The 23320-nt window shown below is 38.2% G+C and overlaps 1 protein-coding gene across 2 annotated transcripts in view; it reads right to left on the reverse strand.

Annotated features, from left to right (window-relative positions):
- Positions 1-23320, reverse strand: part of RELN (reelin) — a 286969-nt gene that overhangs the window by 42027 nt on the left and 221622 nt on the right. For both annotated transcript variants that reach the window (XM_027459428.3, XM_072031502.1), the window contains exons 28-41: positions 22746-22981; positions 20779-20936; positions 19640-19847; positions 14099-14175; positions 13263-13421; positions 11299-11487; positions 10794-11067; positions 9217-9357; positions 8944-9121; positions 7381-7465; positions 6356-6538; positions 4809-4980; positions 4615-4717; positions 1886-2115 (exon numbers count right to left, since the gene is read on the reverse strand). In XM_027459428.3, coding sequence (XP_027315229.3) covers positions 1886-2115; positions 4615-4717; positions 4809-4980; positions 6356-6538; positions 7381-7465; positions 8944-9121; positions 9217-9357; positions 10794-11067; positions 11299-11487; positions 13263-13421; positions 14099-14175; positions 19640-19847; positions 20779-20936; positions 22746-22981 — 2393 coding nt within the window. The remainder of the gene's footprint in view (positions 1-1885; positions 2116-4614; positions 4718-4808; positions 4981-6355; positions 6539-7380; positions 7466-8943; positions 9122-9216; positions 9358-10793; positions 11068-11298; positions 11488-13262; positions 13422-14098; positions 14176-19639; positions 19848-20778; positions 20937-22745; positions 22982-23320) is intronic.

Below are 23320 nucleotides of genomic sequence, written 5' to 3' on the forward strand. Positions count from 1 at the left end.
TTTGTCTTTATGTGCTAAAAAGGAATATTTATGAGGTGATTCAGTTGTAAGAGATAGCTGATACTGTGGGGATACTGCTAACAGTTTTAAGAAAGATAACTAAGAATCAGAGTACTGCTGGAAGTCAAAAACATTGTTTTTACTATGTCCTGAGGTGAAGGACACAAGAATGAGGTTGGAAATGTTTTAAACTGCTCTTTAGGGGACATCTCTGTCTCTTGGGCTGTATTTTTTCCACCCCACAAGAACAGGGAGCCTCGTCTCAGGCTCCCTGCTGGCCTGAGTGAAGGGTGACTGAACCAGAGAGTGAAATACTGGTCTTGTTGAAGCCAGTAGGTGTTTCTTCACCAACTCAACAGGCCCAGGATTTTTTCCTTCAGAATCCTACGGGAATACTAAGATCTTAGATACAGCTATCTGCTGAGGACACACATTAATTTCCAAAAGAACATATGTAGTGGAAATAACTGGAATGTCTTCATCTTCATTTAAATATAATCACTTGACACCTTGGGGACAGAAATGCTGGTTCTATTTAGCATTACGCAAGGAATCATCTTTGCTGATTTTTTCTCTTTATTCCAGTGGACTCTGGTGGGGAAAACCCCACATCAGCCCTCTGGCCCAAGGATGTCATTATACCAAAGGCTCCATGGATTCTGCTCTTTGCTGCTGGGTTCTGTTGACTATCACCAACTGTTTTCTGGCCCACTATTGGGCAAGGAACAGGAGGGAAGACAGGCAAATTGGACATAATCAGTAAGGAACATAGGACTAAAGCAAAATATGTGGAAGGTTTAAATGAGATATTAATTTGTATAGTCAAATTTTGCATTTGAGGGGTGCATGGGTAGTTGGGTAAAGAGTCAAATAATTCTTTTGGGCTAACCCAGAAGGACAGATGTGCTGCTGCAGAAGATGGTTAACTACTCTATGCTTGAAATGTTAACTGTCATAAAACAGAATATTCAAGTTTAAAATTTAAACCTTTTCTTAAATTATTAAACATCCAGGCTTTCCAAACTTGGCTCTCATCTCTTATACAGGTCTTCTCATACTTCCAGGGGCACATATGAAACCATTTATTTAATGGAAGGGCCATTGCACACAGTAGATTCATAAATACAGTCCCATAGTTGGATAGCTCATTTTCATTCATACATACTACAGTTTAATCCTTAATGATGTGATTTTTTACACAAACTGAGTTGATACTATAAGACAGTTTTCCCTGGAAAAGCAAACAGTACTGTTTTTAACTTTTTTTATCTGTAACTTTGAAAAGTTACATACTAAATTGTCTGCAAGCACAAATTATTTTTCTATCCTATCTGTTATCATCCAATTTAGCATGTCCCACAGCCTTAAAGTTCCTAAGTGACTGCAGCTGTTAATTTCTTAGAATCAGAGAACTTTGCAATTACAAGAGACCTTGAACATTAAGTAAGTCCATTTCCTTACACTAAGGTAGAATCAAGTTTGTACTATCTCACATTTTACTATATTTTCTAGTGAATCCCAGATGTCACACAAAAACATCTTTGATGAACTAAAATATGAAATTAAGTTAAAAACATTCAAGGAGCTTTTTGCATTTATTCTACTATACAATACACTTCCACAAACACGTTATCAATCAGATATATGGATAAATAAGAAATTATTTGTGGTTACTCTACATTAGTATTAGGCATGACATATTTTTGGGAATCACCTGAATACTAACTGCCACTCAGCGCAAAAAGGGGAGAAAGATTGGTCATTTGGTCTGTTCTACTGCCACTGTTCTTATGCACTGCTAATGTTTGGAGACCATTTTGGTTGGAAAACAGACATAAAAAGAAACAAACAAGCAGCTGGGAGGATTTAAAAGCTAGACACTTACCCACAGAGGTGGAGTTTTCCAAAGTGAATGACCTCCCTCCTCCAGCCCTGGGTGGTGCCTGCATAGTAAGTGCTGCTTGGGTGATGTTCAGTGGAGCACAAGGAGCTGAGGTGGCTGCTGCTGCTGTAGCACAAGGGGAGAAGGAGGTGCCAGGTCGCCCCCAGATCTCGTGAGAACTCCAGTTTTACCGGGTCAGCAGATGAGCTATCAGTGGTGCAGCCAATATTGATCTGGGGTCCAAGAGATGAAATGCAGAAGATGACAAAGGGTATGCTGGGTCACCTAATCACTCTTCATCTTAGTCTCTCCCATGTCGTATGGTATTTATTTAGCTCAGGAAGATGGTGATTTAAGAATTCATTTAACAACTGCAATGATGAACTCAGGACATGCACATGAACATGAACACTTGCACATTGGCCTACCTGTCCATGTGCACATCACACTCTGGGTCATTGTAAAATGAATGTAATATGAAATCCCCAAATACTTCCACTAGAGAAAACTTAATTAGACAAAATCACAAAGGAGGAGAGCTGATAGTGTGGCTGGAGCAAATGCATCAGCTCAAGAATGTGGACTTTTTAAAACCAGAAATATTAAAACAAAATGCGCAAACATAAACTTGGTAGATTGCTGAGCTGCATTATTATCTTTTACGTTATTCTAAAAATAAAATAAAATAAAATAAAAAAGCTCATGCCACAGGAATTACCCTTCAGAGCATCTGGTGTTTCACTTCTATATGTTCTTTAGCTTTTATACTCACTACTCTTTCTGCTCATGTATGGCATCGAAGTCTGAGGTGAAAGCATTGAAAAGAGTGTCATAGCTGGACTGGATTTAGATTCAGTGTCACACCAAAACACAGTGTGACAGTGACAAACTTCTCAAGGTGTTCTGACAAGATTCCTGATGTGCAGAACAATAGAGAAGGCAGAAAACCTACGTGACTTGCAATGCTACTGGTATCCTGTAACAAATCATATATGTTTTATACAGAATCTGAGACCTTTTATGACATATTTTTGCATGCTCACTGTTCAAATTAGTCTGCTTTGCTTTCACACGGGTATTAAGATGTTCTTTCAGTTTCAGATTGCTTATATAAAAGAATTAGTTGCCTTACAGGATGACTATGTCACATAAAATAAAATATACTCTATTTACTGTGCAATAAATAAAAATTTATTGCAGATGAAATACAAAGCCTGTACTAAAACTACAGAATATTTAGTACTTTTAGATATCTTTGTAGTGAAAAATAAGTATCTTTCTAACATACTGCTCTGTAACAAAAATGTATTTTTAAAGTCCAGTTATATTCAGGACAGTGCATGAATGTTGAAAACATCCTACATTGAATTTCTTTCATCACTCTTCAGCGCACATAAGAGCCATCAACCTACATTTGACTAGAAGGGTTGTCTACTCATCTGGAAGCTTAGAGCAATGCTTGACCCAATATAGTTTTTGACTCTTGAGACACAGAAAGAAACTCTATTGCATTATGCATAACTGCTTCATTTATACTAATGTCCACAAAAATGTGAGTTGAAGTCACTTAACTTCCTTAAAACAATGTTCTTACCACATATGGAAGTATGTATGGAGATTTTATGAGGTTAATGCCCCAAAGACTTATGAATATCTTAAAATGACTGCAAACATTTTTGTTCTACAGGCACTAATCTATATTTTAAAACAGAAAATGGTTTACCTTCAATAATTTATGAAGTAGTTGCATGACAATCTGAAGCATGCATGAGTACACAGCTAAACCAAGTTTTCTTGGAAAACTCTTAGTATCATTTCTTTAATTGTTTATAAATCAGTATCATTTGCTGTTTGCATGCTAGAGCATGCTACATCTTTGTTAAAAACAGCCTTGTAATTGTGGCACGGCAATTTATATGAAAGATTCTTTCACAGTATCTTAAGAACAATAAAATGACTTCTCTAAACAAACACATAGTAGGCTGAAAGGTTACTCCCATCAGTGGCTGTCCAAGCCAATGCACAGTTTAGGTTTTAGGATAAACCAGAAGCACAGTTTAGTTTAGACTAGGTGTTGTCATTGGGAGTGTCTGCTTCCACTGATTATATAAGAAGCATGAAAAATATGCTCCTTAGTCATGACATTTAGATAACTCCCTAAGATGGGATGAACTGTGGCAAAGAATAGCTTCCACTAGATCCTTTATGAAAGCATGGGCAGAAGCAAAAGGAAAGCAGAGGCTTGGCTTTCATAAAGTACAGCCAGTGCAGTAAAGCTAGCCTGCAGGAAAATGATTTCTAGTGTCACAGATGAACTTATAGCTCCCCACTGGGCCAGATCATGAAAATATTTCAACTGCACAGTTATACTGAGCAGGTTGTAAAGTAGCAATATAGACTTTCATTACATTGTGGTGCTCATCGTCTTGTCTGCCAGTGGGGACTCTCCAACTTGTAGGACATGTTATCAGTGCAAGTATATATGAATGGACAAAGTAGTAAATTAGGCAAGAAAACAGGAGACTGTGAGGCAAAATTTTCCTTATCTGTGTGATAAAAGCTTTAAGATACACCCACAAGAGGGAAAGCAAAATCAAAATAATTACAGGGGAAATTAAAGAGTCTTCTCTGCCAGGCAATCACAAAGTGCTGGACAAACATGCTGAAGAGCAGAACCTGAGAGAACAGAATGCCCTGAGCAAAATGCCAAGTAACTTTCTGAGGATAAGTACCTCAAATTGGATTACAGTGTTTTCATTCACACTTAGATCCCTTGTTGTAATGGAGTGTTCTCCTACTTCATTTGAAACAAATACCATAGCTGAATCTTCCTCACTGTGGAAAAAAAAAAAAAAAAAAAAAAGTATTTTAGGATCATTTTATTCCACAGTCACTTTTTTCTAATTTATTGCTGAGTGATGCTTACGGAGCTCCCTTAGATGAATATGGGCAATAAAGCCCAATGTTTCCACCAGGATAGAAAAACCAGTTGTCCTCTTTGGGACCAAAGTCAAAGGTATCCAAAAGGATCACGGGATTTTTAAGGTTATTTCCATCAATAATGAAGTCATCTATGATCCATATTTCTTCCTTTTTGCCTACAAAGAAAAAGGTAATATTCCTATTAACACCTAATAAAGCTATTACTAAAAAGCAGACTAGTGATATGTATGTGTTACACTGAAAAATGGTGCTAAAGGAGAGGTTTCAGAGGCAATCTTTCCATAGTCCCCATACTACAGAATTAACTTTTATTTCTGTAAAATGTACAGAAGTCACAGGAAACTGAAGAGTGAAAAACCTATGCTAAGCAAGTATCTTCCACTTAAATCACATTTACTTTGAAACTATATCATCAGTGTCATCTTTAGTTAAGAATCAGCTAAATAAGCAGCTGCCTAAAAGGATGATTTCATTCTACAACTTTTTTCCTTGCACTCAGCAGCCTGTATTTGCCAACCAAGAGCTCTTTGAAAGAAACGGAAACTCTGAGTGACCTTCTTTCAAATGGATTATGAATTCAAATGTGTTGCAAAATTAGTGTTTGCAAACTGGAGAGAAAAGATTAGATTGCCAGATCTTTTGTGTAACTGAACTTTTTCTTCATCTATCTAAAAGCTTTTCTGTTGATCAGAGAAAGTTAAAGGGCTTCTTTTGTATGAAATTTGTAATTAAAGATGATTTCTACAAGAAAAGTTTAGTTAAATGTTTTAGACAGGACCCATCAGAAACATGAACTGGAACTGGATTCTTAGGTCTGGATTTGAATTTGCTTTTTTGTTAGAGGTATGCTAGGTATTTGTCTGAGTGGCATAAATAATTGCTGTATCACCAGGTCTAAATGACCACTGGAATTTGTTAAGAGTCCTTAATGCCAACTCCTGCTAAGAGATGTGCGTAGAGAAACTGAGAACAGAGGACAGTTTTCTTCAGCTGGCATATGTCCTCTAATCAGGAGGAATAAGCTGTATTCCTCTTGTGGTTTTCTACAGTCCTTTACAATTTAATCCAAAGATTAACTGCTCAGTACATTCTCCTTCTAAATGCTTTTTTAATGCCTAGTTAATTCCAAGCAAGGTGGGCCCAATTCCCATTTACACACGGGACACTTTTTTATAATTTGAGTATTGTAATGGGGCCTCAGTGTAAAGGAGAATCAGGTCTATTAAAAATAATGAGGATAACCTCTGTGAACTTTATGTTGCTTGATCTCCCAAACCCTCCAGGGTCAAAGGAGATAACTCTTCTGCACACCATCAAAGGTATAAGGTTAAGGTACTTTCACTTTAAAACATACAGAAACTTCATAAGAACTGTAAATATAACCTTCTGATAGTTTTAATGGAAGGTCTTGAAACATAAGAAAACAAGATTTAAGAGTCTCTATTCTTGTTGAGTCCAAAAATCCATCCTCTGACAGATGCTAAGCTTTGCAATTATGGATCTGGAGGCCCATGGGTGTCTATTCCTTACCATTGTTGTAAGGTTGCCAGAGTCTGAAACGTGTGGCATTGCTTTGGGCTGTGTAGGGCAGAGGAACATTGATAAAGAGGACATCTGTAGTCTGTGTGAAGTAAAACTCATCTATCAGGTGCCAAGTGATGCCACCATTGACAGAATACTGCAGCAGAATAGAATGAGACCTCTCAGGGGTACCTGGAGCAAAGAGGACGTGTTCATTATAAATTGGCTTTAAAAAACACTAGTGCAAAAACATTTCTTCAAGTGCAAATATCGTTAGCTTACTCAGACATCTATGACATAACATGAACTAGCTTTTATAACTATTAAAGCTGTTGAGAAGTTTTATGTGTATTAAACACATAACAATCCCTGTGCATTCCTGTGCTTTTCTGTCTAGAATATGCTAATTAATTAGGGACTAAATTTGCATTGATGTTTGTTATAAGTACAGGCACAGTTCATTTACTTAGATAAGAAGCTGTATCAGTGTTATATATGTATATATATGTGTATATATATATATATAGAGAGAGAGAGATCAGAACAAATCAGCTCCTTCTTCCACATATTTTTTGGCAATTCAGTAATTATTTGCTTGTTGTTCCTAGGTACCAGATATTATTATCACCACCTGTAGCACTCACAGGTAGACACAGCTTTCACTGCTTTACCTCTTGCGGATCAAGTATCAAAATCCAGCCTTGTGCCTTCAGCTATTCCTGCCTTTTAGAACAATAAATTTAGTCATCTTATTTTTTAATATTTTGGCAGGGATCATATTTAAAAATATTTTCAAGACATAATTTTGTAAAATAAGTCCTCACATAGATTTTGCTTTTAAACATGAAGTATTGGGTATATTATTGTTTTGGGGTATGTTATGTTTTTTTTTTTTTGGTTAATATTTTTTTCCTCTCTTTTGCATAGAAGTCTTAAACAATAGTAGTTGAAAATGTAAATCTATACTATTTTCTGTGGTACTACTTTATAGGGATAAAGCTAGAGAAGTGATATGAAATCAACAGTGATCTTACCTTTGGCTATAAATTTAAATGAAAACTGGATGTACACAGTATTAGTGCAATCTAGATCTCTTGAAACCAGCATCCTCAGTCCTTCCTGCAAATACAGAATATATAATGTGAATCACAGTTTCCATTATTGAAGATTCTCTGCAACTTACTGTTGTCTGTTACTGACTGCTGTGGCAGCAAGAGAGGTAGCTCTGTCCCTTCTGTTTTCCCAGGCTGAAAATTAGAATAGTGATAGCCTTGGCAAAGTGATCCATATTAATGGAAGGTGCTAGATATAGGTCAGTGCAACCTCGAGAGGCACAGCTCCATGATCAGGTACAGACATAGGTACAGCTCATTCAGCTCGTGCCCTGAATCACCAGGATGTCATCTGATCTGCAAGCACTGTAGTTGACTTACTCAGATATTCAGTCCAAGCTCATATAACCATTCTTTTGGTGAACCTGAGCACCATAATTTTCAAGGAGGAAGTCTCCTCTCTAGGAGCTCTTTTCTGTGCCTCCAAAAATATTTTTTGTACAAATATCCTCTTCTGTGGTAACCTCTTGACTTAGGAAGGCATGGTGCCTTTTCCTATAGTAAGGAAAGGGAGCTGGTGGGAAAAGTCATAGTGACCTGTAGGGACCCATCTGTCTCTACAGATGAGCTCAATGCTTAGTGGATCCTGGAGACAGACCTCTTCCCTGTTCTGCAGAGGATCTAGCAAACTCCACCTCACAGAGCTTTCCTCTTTTTCAGACCCCTTCCCCCAAGGAGCAACCTGCAGGAAGAACCAAGCCAAGTTTTGGACAATTCACAACCTCTGATTTATGATTTAGATTATTTAAAGAGGCTGAACTGGAGTCTAGGTTTTGAAAAAAAAAAAATGTATAAAAAAATAATTTATACATGTGAAGTTATTAAACTTTGCTTTTCAAGGGCACCTAAATTCACCGTATCAAATGAAAAGATTTGTGGAAGCTTAAAATTTGTGTTCTTATCTGAAAAAAAAGTCTTTTATGGGGAGAAATATTTAAGTATATTAAGTTCAGAAAACATGGCATTTCCTGACCTTTTCAGACCATTAGTTAAAAATAAACAAAAAACCCCTCCTTAATGAGCTAAAAAACTTTTAGAAGATACAAATAAGTAAACCGCATTTTAACTACACAAACATCGAATTCCTAGACTACAGTGATCAGTATCATTCAAAATATTCAAAAATCAGTCAGAGGATTTCAAGACAGACATCACAGATTGCAGTGAGAACTGTATTTCCAAATCACTCACTTGGCCTCAAGAATCATAACTGCAGAGTTTCATTTTTTTCCTTTGGAAGTTAAGGAGGAATTTATAACCAAAACCGATAACAACAAACAAACAAACAAACGTTTGTTCATAAAAACAACTATAACAAACATGGTGCATGTTGTTTAGGGCAGATAAACATGGTAAGAATGAAAAATGTCAAATTCTAGCCTAAAGACTTTGAAACAAACTTATGGAGGAAACAACAAAAAGCACTTTCTCTTCCTAACTCTACTGGTTTTTATTAATTTTTTTTCAATGTAATGAATCTCTGACCCCTTTAAAAATGAGAGCTGTTCCAGACTTGATGGTGTCACCATTCAGGTTTCCCCTCTCAGCACCATAGACCTCAGGCCAAAGGTCTGGATGCAAGTTACCATTGAAATCATCCTTCAGGACAGATGGCAGAGGAATGACAGGGACACAGTATGGACCACCAAAGCCTCTGTCACACCTAGCAACAAATTCAGAGGAAAAGGTATTATCCATCTGGCCTAGATAAAACACAACATCTTTTCTATAAAATATGGAAAGTGAGTTGCTACTTACACACAACGATCTGCATCACAGATGCCGTGGCCTGAGCACATCCAAGGGCATCCTGTAGCCAAGATCACATTATCAATAGCCCAAGAATCAACACCAGAAGCATAGTTGTATTGAATCCATCTGAATCGTGTTCTGGGAGAGCTAGAAAAAATAGAGTGAATGTATTTCAGGCTTCAAAATGTTTCCTCCACAAAGTGTTACATAATAAAGAAAGTCCTATGGACCTCAGGAGAACAAAAACATTTTAATAGCACAACACTTTGTATTTGGAAAAGATTTATATTCCATCTGAAAATGGAAGTTTCCATTTCTCAGATGAGTTTTCAGGCAAAATTCCAGCAGATCTAAAGGAAGATGTCTGAAGTGAACCAGTGCTGTGACTCTTCCTGGTTAGCAAAGTGGTTGAGCAGAAACTATCACCTTTATTACATTCAACAGCTCTATAAGTTGCTAGTAGAGTTGAAACAATATAAATGCTTCAGAAAAGTAATAAGTAGTGAATTTATATTTAGTGTTATGTAACGAAAAAAAAGATGACATGCAGTCATGTATTTTTGTGTAATAATATATGAATATATGTACAAGCATGCACCTGCACACACACTATGGTAAATGCTGACTGCCTTACTATGCTCAGATGGGGAAAGTACTTTGGAAAAAAATCTGTCAAGATGGTATGGATTAAATAATATCGTAGTTGTTCAAGCAGGAAATGTTCTGTGGAGCTGATCCTAGACCAACACACTGGGAAATACCCTGTGACTTTGACTGGGTCAAGCTATCTTCATACTTGTGAAGAAAATTATGGAAGAATCTTCTTGGATGTAGATGTATGGTTCTGTGAAGTGAACTATGAGATTAGAAACCAAGACATGAATTGTAGTCTCTGTTCATTTACTGTGTCCATTTTTACTACCATATTTTCAAGGTGGTGGAATTTACAGAGATAATGTGTAGGGTGCTTTTAAGGATTATGGAACTATTCAAAGTAATGGTAAGTAAGATTATTGTCATCTGTTATTTCTGAACTAGTGCATGGTTTTATTCGGAGAGATGGATGTCAGCTTATCTGCCACATTCATTTACAACAATGTGATATCACTAGGAGGCAGGCAGAACTCTCCTCCTGGTCAAAAGGGTGGAGGTGGCACATCCAGTAACATGCATTTTGACTTGCTGAATGCTGTGATTAATGTGCCTAAATCTTGGATGATGAATAACATTATTACTTATGTGAAATGACAGAAAATACCCTTATATGACAGGATGGGTCAGTGCATTCGCTCTTCTTTCTTACTGGGTAAATGTTAGAAAAGCTTAATTTAGAATTCCTGTTCTTGATGCCACAGATTGTGGGCAAGACTTAAGAATTCACTGATCAAAATTTTTTACTTAAATTCCTGCAGTTCATATTCTATCTGATGAAATATTTTGAAATGAAATTTAAAATCCTGATGACGTGACAACACACATTTAATAATTTAAAAGACATGCAGAAAATTCCCAAGCTAGGGGATGTTTGCTCAAATTAGATCAGTAAAATCTGTATCATGCTAAACAGCTAGAACAGTGCTCACTATGTTGCAGGTGGAAGGTAGACCGTAATTCTCTTCCAGTTTTGGAATCTTTCTGAAGTGTAGATGGAGCTCTCGGTGTAGTGCTGACAGCCGATGGTTGGAGGCACACACTCCTCTGTCACCAAGTGCCAGTCCCTCCCATTGTTTAAAGAATACTGCAGGTGGATGCTATGAGAATTACTGTATGGCTTGCTGCAACCCATGCTTAGCTCAAACTGCAGGAAAGTAGAAGCTGATACATGAAAGTCCCAAGTCTCCGCAAAACGAGGTTTTCCTAATAAAAGAGAGAAACAACAAAAATGAAATTGAATGCTTTATGCATGTGCTTTCAGTACTGTCATTCAGATTTGTTATCTGCATTTTCACCTCCTTCTTTTCAGCTTCTCTTCCTTGCAGATTACTATATACTCGAACCTCTGAATACCTCCCATATTGTAAAAACCTGACCCACACAGAATTTACAAAATAGGTGCATACAAATGTAATAGTGCTTGGTGACACATACCAATGTTTTCACTGAACATCAGAGCTGTATCCATAGATAGGCAATCGATGTCTACTTGACCCCCTTGTATTCTGTACCAGCTTGCTTGTAAATCCACAGTTCCATCAAATTTATCCTGGAAGCCAGTTTGAGAGCTGTCATTCATCCCTACAAGCACATCATCCAAAGCCCACTGAGCTGAATGCTTCCCTATAAAAAGCAGAATGGGTGAGTTAGTGGAGTTCCTGTTAGTTATTTTTTTATAACCGTATCCTGCATTCATGTAGTGAGTTGTGCTCAGTCACATAGACTGACCATGGTTAAACATGGCTAACACATTGCTCAAGGATGAACCTGGACTCTAAAATATTTCTGTTTCAGCTTCAATGCTTTCATCATCATGCACTCTCCCTGTGTTTGAATGAGACATTTCCTGGGCCCTTAGGTTGGGGATTTCATTTACCGGTCACAACCTTCCTCTTATTCCCCACAGCTAAATCAGAAAGGCCTCTGACTAGCTTCCAAATCACCTTTAGATTGGAAGAGTATAGTTTTCTACTGGCATGCTAAAAATGTTGTCGTAGTGTACAATCACTATTGTACCCTTATAGAAGAAGAAGGAAAGACTCAATAAATTGTAAGCTCACAACGATGTGCCAGGACTTATGCCTTGCCAACAAGAGGGACACGGGTCATGGCTGATAGGGCCGCTCTGTGCTGAGTTATGTCAGACAAAGGACAATCTATGAAGGAGCTAACATCTGTAATGAGGAGTGGTTGTCACCTGTGGGCACTGGTATGGAAGGTTGTATTTCAGTCTCCCGTCACAAATTCTCTCTCTTTCATTGAGATCTAGGGGACTGCTGTCAGCTAGCCTTACAGTGACCACTCTCAGAAGAGATGGATTTCACCTTGTTGCCTCCAAAGGCAAGCAGCAACCAGCAACACATAGGTAGAGAGCAACAGGTCTGGCATTTCACCACTAAACAGTGCAAACAGCTATGGCAGAATGATGGTCTGTGGTGCACCAATTCCTGCTCAGCATTTTTCTCAAATGAACTGGCTTTGTAGCTAAATCACATCCTCTTGTCTTGTCTATTCTCTTCCCTAGTGAGGACAGTTAACTCCAGCACATATATTGTACAAAAACGTACGAATAAAAACAGCCATCAAAATGATAAATGATATCCAAGAAGCTACATCCCATAATTACCTGACTGTAAGCTATGTTCTTTTCTCCCCAGGGAGCTGCTGTTAAAATGTGCTTTTCTGTATGTCTGAATATCACCTTCTATTTCCTGCAGGGAGCCAGGAGCTCCTGCCTTGCACAAAGGTGAAACACTTAATAAGGACACTTTTACTAGTAGTACTGTGCCACAGTGCAAGGTAGGAGCTGTCATGGTGGCTGTAGCTATCAGTCAGCATCAAGGCTTTACTTTCATCTGAAGATGCGGGAGATATCTGAGTGGGCTTCGGAGGTGGAGCAGAAGTAGAGGCACGGGGCTCTGGGTATGCAGAGATGTCAATATAGGCAGTTCTATAATATAGGAAATGGTATGATTCTATGAGATGCGAGCCACTACGTAGGCAGGTTCAAGACCAAGTTATACCTCTTCTTCCAAATTAGATGAAAAATGAGATGTGTACTCCATTTGACATCCCAGGTCACTCTTTACTCAAGTACATCCTCTCATCTTATTAAAGCTTTTCTGTGTAATCTTTTCCCCTCTCAGCATCTTTAGTTTAAACTTGGCTTTTAAACAATTTTAATCTTAAAGCCCATATTCTGCTTGGGTGCTAAAGAAGAAAATTATGTCTGTAGCATGACCAAAGAAAGCCTAAACATGCACTTATAACATCCAAACTGTTCACCACAATGTATTTTTGGTAACCTGAAGTTTCTGCAGCACATGCCCATGTGGAGAAGCACTCATGCTTGCGTTGGATAAAAGCATTTAATGAATTCTTAGCATGGCATTGCATACCGTGTTGTGGCTGCCACCACCTGAAAGCTGTGGCAGGGGTTTTGGCCTCCCGAGGTAAGTCTATCGAAACAACCTGAGGTTCCAGGTATGACATGAAGTCCAGCTCTCGCAGTAAATGCCAGGTGATCCCGTTATCATTTGTGAATTGAACCACGAGACCTGTAGTTAAAATTAAGCAAGGAAGTTAGTTTGACTGTGCAGAGAAGAGGGGGGCAGCTCTTCAAGCCTGTGCTCAGGGGTTGCCAGCCCTCATCCAGTGTACACCACTGGCGTGAGTGTGTCTCCCCTATCCATTTGGCATTTCCTGGTCCAGGAGCATTTTGTGCTCAAGACCTGTTGCAAACATGACATGGGCTCACTGTCTGCCACATGTTGTATTGCTTGTCTTCACCAAACTCAAAGGATCTAATCTTTTACTTAGTGAGGGGGTAACGTGCCTTTCTTAATGTATGTGGAATATTCCTACAGTTTGTGTGGGACACTAAGTTGTAATTCTGATAGCTGGGCTCCTCATAAGGGGCAGTTCACAATGCTTATACTACCTCTGCAAGCTTAAAGCATCTTTAAAAGTGAATTATCTTAATGTTTAAATATTTAAATGTTTTAAGGTATTTGGCTCTTACACACATTATGGTAAATAAAAAATATGGGATAAAAGTAAATAGACTTCTTTTTAATTGAAAGTCAACTTACGTACCACTTAAGAAAAGTGAAGGGCTAACTGAATAATGTTAAAAATGAAACAGACTTTCTCATTTTGTAGAGAGAATAAGAGGTAAAAGCACTACAGAAGACCCCAAGTACAAAAAGCTTATTATAAGGAAAAGAGGCTTTACCTTCATTTCTGGCTCTTGGTCTGTTGCAAGAGTTGCCAGAAGCCTTGCTTCCAATTTGTACATAAAATTGAACTAGCCTGTTAAAAAAAATATCAGATTAGAAGAGAAGTGCAATTATCTTCTAATAGCACAAGGTTAGTTAGGATAACTCTCCTCTCCTTAACTAATGTGGCATTTTCAGTTAGGTCATTATTTCAGGCTTATTGATCAGGCAGTGATCCTACTGAAATCAAGCATTGCCATAGTAAAGAGTAGGGGACCCAAGACAGAAGTTGATGTTGTTTACTGATCCTTTGCCTAATAAATATATTGTTGAACTGAGCAGGAAACTTTATGAGATCCTTCCTTCACACAAAGATGCAAAAATGCTAAAGCCAAATCTGCAACTTACATCAGATCTTACCTACCTTGGTCTCTTCTAACTGGAACCTGGTTTAAGCCTTAACAGACAACATTAGAGTTTAAATGGAGTTATTACATCCTCTCTAAATCACCAGTCTCTTTTTGATTGTTAAATTGTTAATGTAAAAAAATGTCAGTAATAAGAGTTCATGGGATGTTTTGTGAACTAGTCACTTGGAGAATGAATCTATATATTTTAATTTAATTGAATATTATCTCGTTCTTATGTTATGAGACAAGGAAGAAATGTTCCTGATCTGCTTTCTTTGTATCTCCCCTGTAGTCATTTCTTTTATCACTTCCATACTTTCCCCTCCTCCTTTTTATGGTAAACCATGGAAAAACTTTCATCCACGTGGTAGTTTTTCCATATCCTTGATTTTTCCCATAGCTATTTTCTGAAACCCTTCTAAGGCTGCAACATATCTTTGAGACAGTGTTGCTGCTTTAACTGACAGAATTTTGGACAAGCCTGGAACATCCCTAGCTAGCTATATTTGAATTAATAATTATCCCATCCTTGTGCCCCAAAATCTTGTCATTTTTATCACAGTCTACAGCGATGCCTTGCTACACTTGTTGAATTATTATTTTTAATTGTGAATCTGAGGTGTCAGTGTAGTTTACATTTTCTTTTAGATGTGCACTGTTTTACTAGTAACAACAATTTATTTTAATTAATGTCCTGTTGCTCCCTCACCAAATTTCATTACATATTTCTGACATTTGTCTGAGGCTTCTCTGGTCATAACTAATGTAAAGAGCAGTGACATGACTGAAAAGGCCATTGCCCCCTCATCTACTCCTTCACAGGTCCTGCATTGCACACCTCAAACAATGTCAGAACTGAGCAGGGAACATGGGCTCATACCTGCCCTGAGCTTTTGCATGCTGAAAGTTGGCAAGGCCATTCTCCTTCCTGTTTCCTAGCTAGTTTTTGACTTATGATGATGCCTGCCTGTTGTTTTATTACAGTACTTGCCGATGTGATGTTTTTGAGAAGCAATTGCTTGTCTCTTGTGCTGGGAGGCATCTTTGTAGAGTACACAGGGAGAGGTGGGGTTATTGCCAAGCAGGGATTTTGGGGAAAAAAGAACATGAATCAAAAGGAAACTAGGCTTCTTTCATTCTATTGCTTGTAGATAACTTCTTTATTTTAAATACGAGTTTTCAAGGTGGATTTATGTCTCTGTGTGAAGAAAGAATGCTTGATTTGTCACTCAGATAACTCCCCACACGGATAACTCTTTTTGCCTTAGGGGATTTGGTTCTAATTTGTACTGACGTCAATAAAATCACAGACAAGCCACAGGACTACAGGCAGAGCCAGTACCATGCAGATATGACTCCATTTTCACTCACCCACTGCTACAGACACATTGTTACGATCCTCTTCTGATTCTAAAGCCAACCACAATCCAGTTCTGTTACTGAAATTGGTATTTTGTATGTGAGATGTTTTGTATACCCACAGGGACTTGACAAGCCAGAATATACTCATCAGTCTCGTTCATGATAGAACCCCATAGCTCAAGAACAGAGTGGTTCACAGTGTTGCAAAGATTAGTCAAATAGGTCCTATTGTTTTCTGCGGCTCTGCTTTCTGAGACAGTATTCTGGCAATAAAACACTATATCACAGCCTCACAGGTGAAAAGATTTACAGATAAAATTCTCTTTTATGACTGCCAAATGTAGAGATCAATAAAAAGTAAAACAAACAAAAACAAAAAAAAAACAGAAACAAAAACAAAAAACCTTTCTGCAGAAGAGTGAACCAGCCCATCTGATCTGGACAAGTTTGACCCAGAACAACTCTCTGAAATTGTTGCACAGTCATTAGCAACAGTCTGTAATGCAAATAGGAGCCAAGTCAGCTAACAAGCCAGATGTCACTGCTGGAAAAATATATATATTACACAGATTTTATTTAGCTGCCAGGTAGGCACCATGTGCAAATGCTGTCACTGAACAGATAGTGAAGAGTGTCATAAGGGAGAGGCCATCAATATGGGAGGCAGTAGTTCATCAAAATGCATCCAGGTATCATATTGTCAGTCAAGAGGATGAAAATACTGCTGGCAAAATTGTGCCTTTGGCACATTGGGCCATGCAAAAGCAAAGGAAGGAGAGGCTCCAGCAGGTTTCTGAAGTGCAGGCCAGAAAATGGTCTAAGTGAAATGAATTTTAACACTTTTATTACAGTTCTCTTAGCAGTATGGGATACTCTCTTCATGTCTCTTAAAAAAAAAAAAAAAAGTGTAATCAATTATGTAAGGAATAAGGAATGGTTGGGCAAATAAAGCTTAAGAATATGAAAGCACTTGTATGTGCTAGCCATGGAATGCATGTTGGTAGTCATTGGTTTGTGGGAACAAACTTTAGTTTTAAATGCTTTTTGTGTTAAACCCAAGTTTAGGAGTGTGCTGCTAGGCTGCTCCCCTAAACAGCAGAGCATGGGCTGGCAAATCTTGATCCCTTTGCAGCAAAGTGAACAAGGAGGAGTGTGCCCCTCTCCTCTGGGAAGATAGGGTTGAGAAGGAAAAGGTCTTTGTATTTTCTATAAAAATGATCAAGAATTCTTTGCATTCTTTATGTAAAATATACCCCTTGCATACAAAAAACTGTAACTGAAGCAAGATGATACAGACCATGCATAGTAAGGTAGGTCTGCGGGAACTGGGAATGAAATTGAACTTTAATGTCTTGCAAATTTATTTATTTATTTATTTATTTATTTATTTTGCTATTCCATGCCTGATTTAATGAAACGAGATCTTAAAAGGTCCAGGAAAGTATTATTAACCTGAAAAATAAGAAGCTTAAAACTCTACTGCAGGAGTTTGAGCATTCCTATTCACAACCTTAAATCCACATATCTTGTGGTATGTCTTTAAGGATATATTTTTCTGCTGTTTACTCAATCACCAAAACCCCACAACCAAAAAACCCACTCACAATAAAAGATAACTGTGCAGGGTCTAAGATGACCCCTAATAATATAACCTAATTCTATACAAAGCATTACTGAATGCAAAAAATAATACCAAAAAGGGAAAAAGTGTTTCATTCTAATCTCCTCTTTCAAGTGACATTAATTTTAGCTGCAATAACAGAAAACATTTATAGGAAGGAGTATAATTTTGTTTTATGGGTCTTTCAGTTAACCCCTCACACTCTCACAAACTTATTCTGCCCTTGCTTCTAGGAGAAAATATCTAGCTAATGTTACAGACAGTCGCAAACATTAAAGTGGGATTTATCTGTTCTAAGCAAGGTGTTTAAAGGCTGAATGTTACATGACCAGCCCAGATTCCCTTAGAAATAATGAAAAAATACACATTTCCAGAAAACAAAGCACGGGCCTTTGTTAGGTCCTATTTCATTGCCCTTTCAAAGTAGCTATTTTATCTCCTTTGAGCATATAAGAAGCTGGGGTAATTGCTAAGGCGCTGATGTTCTAGAACAGCTGCGTGAGCCGGATCCTGCCCTTGAGCACATGTGGCCAAAGTAACTAAAAAATCCATGTTTGTCCCATTTGTGCTTGAGATGATTGGTATTTTTGTTCTTTCTTGTGAGAGAAGTGCTAGTTTATTTTGCCAAAATAATGCATCTCAGCAGGAGAGCAGCTCACCGACTCAGAACAGGGATCTTAGTTGCTCTTGCCAGAAGGTGTCCCTCTGTCCTTGGGGTAGTTTTGACACCCCATGTTTTTGACATCTCATTCATGAGGTAGTTTTACCCCATGTTCTCGTGCAAAATCGAAGTAATGATAGATTGAGAAAGTCAAGAAGGAGCATTGTGCAGTACTTTATGAATTCTTTTTGTGTTTTAAGGGGTTCAAATTCTATAAAAATGCAAAGCTATAAGTATCTGGCATTGAAAGTGGTTTCTGAATTTGAACGCTAAAGAAAATCCTTTTCTTTTTAAAGAAGATTTCTCCAGAAAAGAAGGGATAACTAAAAAATGTAATTTGAACATAGACTTCTTGATGGTGTGGCTACTTTCAAAATTATACTTCAGGGTATTAACAATATGAGATTTAAAAAGAAAGTGACACAGAAAATGTGATCAGATATTTCCAGAGTTCCAGTGCTTGCCAAAAGCATATTTGTAAAACCATAAATTAATTTAATTATTAAGGAATTTATGTTATTATCTATCAAGTATTTGTCAGAGGAGATTTTGACAGACCGGCAGGACATAGAGGAAGGGCAGTTGCTGCTGTGTTGCTCTGTGCTGTGGAGCAGCTAAGGATGTCCCCAAAACCACAGGACCCATACTGCCCTAAGGAGCACTACTTGGCTGAACTGGAGAAGGGGAACACTAATTTGTGGCCATGCTCTTCTGAATAATCCCACGAATTAAACAATGCAACAACTCAGTGCATAACTTGCTCTTGGAGCAGTATTTGACAGGAGAAATATCTTTTATTAAACTAATGAATGTAATTGTAGGGTGGGCAAGATTTCAGGCACATGATCCCTTATAAGACTGGACAAAGCAGCTGCGAACTCCAGGATAAATAATAGTTAGAATTAATTGTCCTTAGTTTATCCTAATTACATTAATCAATTGGACAATTTGAGAGAAAAGGGTAATTACTATCAGTGGAGCACAATCCGGTAGTAGCAGGGAGAGAGGTGGAGGCTTGTTAGCCTCTTGACTGCACAGAAACAATTCATATTACATTGTTTTACACTTCTTACAAGTGGACTAATTCATAACATCTGGAAAATCAACAATAGCTCATTTGCTATGGTATCAGCATGCCTGGAATTCAATGGCATCAGTGGAAAGGGAATTTTTCTGTCTGGATTCTTAGGTTTTGTGCAGTTTCAAGACCACATCTGCCTGGCCATCTAGAATACACTGCAAAACCACCTTCCCAGAAGGACAGACAGTTCACATTTTCTATGCTGCTATTCCATTCCATTTCTAACCTAATCCCCCTCTGGAAAAGGAAGTAGAAGGCCAGAATGAGTAAAAAAAATAACTTCCCTAAGATTTCTTGTATGGGTTGTGATTACCAGAAAAAAAAAAAAACAAAACATTTCACAGCTTCTCTTGTCTATGCTTGTAATAGCAGAGAAGAGACAGCATTAACACACAATTGTGAGAAGCAGCACTGATGACTGACCTGATATTTGTAGTGTCCAGAGGAACAGTCCTTGCCTCCCTTTTACCAGGTCCATTGAAATACAGAGATTTTCCATCACTGAGCACGCCACAGCCTGTTCCAACCTGACCTCCTGTTATCTTGTACCAGAGAGGGCTTAGCTTCCTCTCAAACCTGTCGAACATCTCACTGTGGTTAGGCACATTAGACACACAGGTTCCATGTGATGCTTCAAGAAAAGAAAAATATATGGGAGATGTTTTGTTGAAACTGTGCTGAAGAGAGTAAAGGTCAGATACAGAAAATTGACAAACATTTCTATTGTACCCATGCAAGAGAAAGTACCATATTTTTTTTTTTTTTTCAGAAAATGCCATGACAACAGTACTGAACCTTTTTAAGCCCTCTTTATAATTTTTTGTAGGCAGAATAAGCCCTCTCCCATTAAACTCTAAGATGACTTATTCCACTAGGTGAAAAACAGACATGCTTTATACTGATAAGATGTTTTTATGTAAACAGAAATATATTATCCTTTTAGTTCTTTTTAAACAAATTGAACAAAAGAGGATAGCTTATTGCTTTGTTGGGGTAGAGGGTTGAAAAGAGTGCAGTATGCAACTGGTTGTGTCAATCTCTGTTTCTTCACTGGGTATTTTTTGTGTGTGTGTGTGTGTGTGTTTGTTTGTTTCAGCATAAAAGCCCCAGAAACCACAAGTGAGCAGAAATTTTTTGCAGAAGGGCCTGTCAGAACATATGTTCCTTCCTGGTCCCATGCCATCTGATGGCCAGGGGACTCAAAACCAGCAGCAATTCATTTGAAGATGTTCCAAAGGTTTTTAAGCAGACTTTTTAGTTTATAATATTTTATTTTGTTTTCACTTTCATTGCTAGTCCCTTCCCATTTATACAGATGGTGATGTTCAAAGATCACAGTTGCCAGAAACATCACCAGTGTCTCCTGTCTTCAGCTGCTCTGTTTTGTCTGCACTGGACTCCTGTACTAAATTTTATTTAACGAAAAGATTCTTGCTGGCAGCCCATGAAATTTATGTCATCATGTATTTTCCTGGAATATTGGAGAGGAAAAACAAGATGCTAGGTTTACAACAGCAACTCAGATAGTGTTTACTGTTGTACCATCTAAAAAAGGTTCTTACCTGTGTAGCCCAAGTCACAAAAACAGACCCCTGAGACGCAGTCCCCGTGACCACTGCAGTAATTGGGGCAAGGCTCAGAAATGTAAACACCATCTAAGCCAAAAGGAGGCACACTCTTGTGGGAGCTGCTCTCCTGGATCCAGCGGAATCGAGTTTTGCTGTAGAGGAACAATAACAAAAGGCATGATATTACTATTTCCAGCATTAATACCCACTGTATACCTTTTGTGATCTTTGTTTAAGACAAAGACAGCCTTTCCTGGATTAGCGAGCTGATGCCTGGGAAGTATTTGTAACATCTTATAGCTTGTGCAACTTCACATATGGATATTTTTTCCACATATTTTGGGGATGTAATTTTGATTTGCTCTATTTCTCTGGCCTATGTCCACCACTGTGATGCAAACAACAGATCATGTAGTTTTATCAACAAGAATGAAAGACTAGGTATGACTCTGAAGATGCCTTTTAGTATAGTTCAACCTGAACTGCTAATTACATTTTAAAATGCCAGAATTCAGTTTCTTACAGTACTTATGAAAATAACTCAGTAACGGCAGTGATGCAGAGTTTGTTATAGGATGGTATAATTTTGAGTAAAAAAACTTAAAATAAACTAGATATAGGAAAAATCATCCAATGTCTACAAATGTCAGATAAAGTAACCTACGGGATATGTGGATAGAAATACAAAGATTTTATTCTTGGGTGACAACACAAAATTCCTGAAAAATAGCAATCTAACCTCTAACCTCTATAACTAAAACTGTTTCAGGGATTTTGGAGACTTGCTTTTGGGACTTTTTGGATACTACACAAAATTACTCCAGCTGATCCAGTGCATAGGAAATTTATTAAAGAAAAAAATATAATTTTTTTAGTTTTAAGTCTTTGGCTTTTAGTTGAATCATTTTTGGATTCAACAGAGGGGAGAGCTGATTTAAAATCTCATTATCAATCCAGTAGATTAACTGAGATCCTCCTTGCTATTCTGCCTAATGTATAACATGTTTATTGCTTTTTACTTACTGTTCACGGGGATTTGGTAGGTAGGTAATCATCATGTTGGTGCTTTGCACCAGCTGATAAAACGGGATGCTCTCAAGATAATCATGATTTCCAAAGTGACCCATAACAATTCAGTCTTCAACATACTGGGAGCCTCTTCATACTCCCAATACTTACATTTTTAATGTATTAGCATGAGCTTTTTATTCTTGATCACATTACTGAACATAATGCCAAACAGATTGCTGCTATTGATTCCACACTGCTTGTTTTGGGTAAATCAAATCAGCTGGTGTCAGATCTGTGTGATTTGGCACCTGCTTTTATTGGCTAATTACTGAAGAAAAGACAAACTTGTTACGGTACATGCTGCTATTTCAGTTCCTTGAAGCAAAGGCACTGGTTCCCTTGCTTCACAATATGTTGCATACTGAAACTCCATGCTGAGGCTGGAAGATGAGAAGCCTGTAGCAGGAGAATGGGGCTGAAACCCAGGGGCAACACTAAAGCCACTGACTACAGAGAGACACACAGGAGCCAGCAGGCTTAGGGGACTTCTGCTGCTGATGGCATGCAGTGCAGATAGCAAAGGGTCTCTTTGCCCGGTGGTAAGTGTAAAATTAATCCTGTTGAAATGGCTTATTTGATTCAAGTGACTTATCACCTTCTTGCTGGCTCCCCTGACCCAACTAATAGGCCTAAAGAAAGACAGATCCATGATGAAGAGATTGATGTAAAATTAATATGTTGTGATCCCCTTGTTGCTTTGTAATTTATTTTTATAGATGGTTTGACACCTTAAAAATGGAAAGCTTCTCCCTGTTTTGGAGAGCATAATATATTTTTTTCCCAGACCTGCAGATTTTTAACACTGATTTTACTCACAGCTTGCAATTTTTTCCTAACATAGTCTCAAACAACAGGCAGCTAATTCACCGCTAGCTGACGGTATAGGGTACCTGGCTGCAAGGGACCTTGGGATAACAATAGTAATTCTAGTCCAGTCCTCAAAGTCTCCTGTGTGATACACGGTTGGCTCACTCAGCTCACGGGAGCTTCCTTCACATCCTTTTGTGCCTGGAGATGCAGGATAGCAGCCTTCCTTCACAAGTGACCAGAAGAGCCCAGCATCATGGGAGTACTGAAGCAGTACAGGAGCAGAGCTGCTGTATTGGTTAGTGCAGCCGATGTTCAGCTGGAAAAAGCAAAGCATCAGATATGAGCTGAAGAAACCTGCACTGTTATTTATCATTATTGGCTGCAAAGCACCTTTGACTTTCCATTTTGGAGAGCTTAGCTCTGAACATTTCCTTTGAACCCTGCTGGCAAACAGTGGCTGATGCTTAGAGTTGGAGTCCTACACATACACAACATTTCTCTGTTAAAATTACCACCCTTCAGTCAAGTTGCTAGGTTCAGCAAAATGTGCAAAGAACATAACACATTTTTCAAAGGTCCTGCTATGTAGCAGGCCACAAATAACAAGCTCTGCACAGGCACCTGTGTCCCCAGGAGGAAGGGGAAGAGCTGTATC

This window comes from Anas platyrhynchos, chromosome 1 (genome assembly GCF_047663525.1).
Source record: "Anas platyrhynchos isolate ZD024472 breed Pekin duck chromosome 1, IASCAAS_PekinDuck_T2T, whole genome shotgun sequence".
In the NCBI taxonomy this organism is placed as follows: domain Eukaryota; kingdom Metazoa; phylum Chordata; class Aves; order Anseriformes; family Anatidae; genus Anas; species Anas platyrhynchos.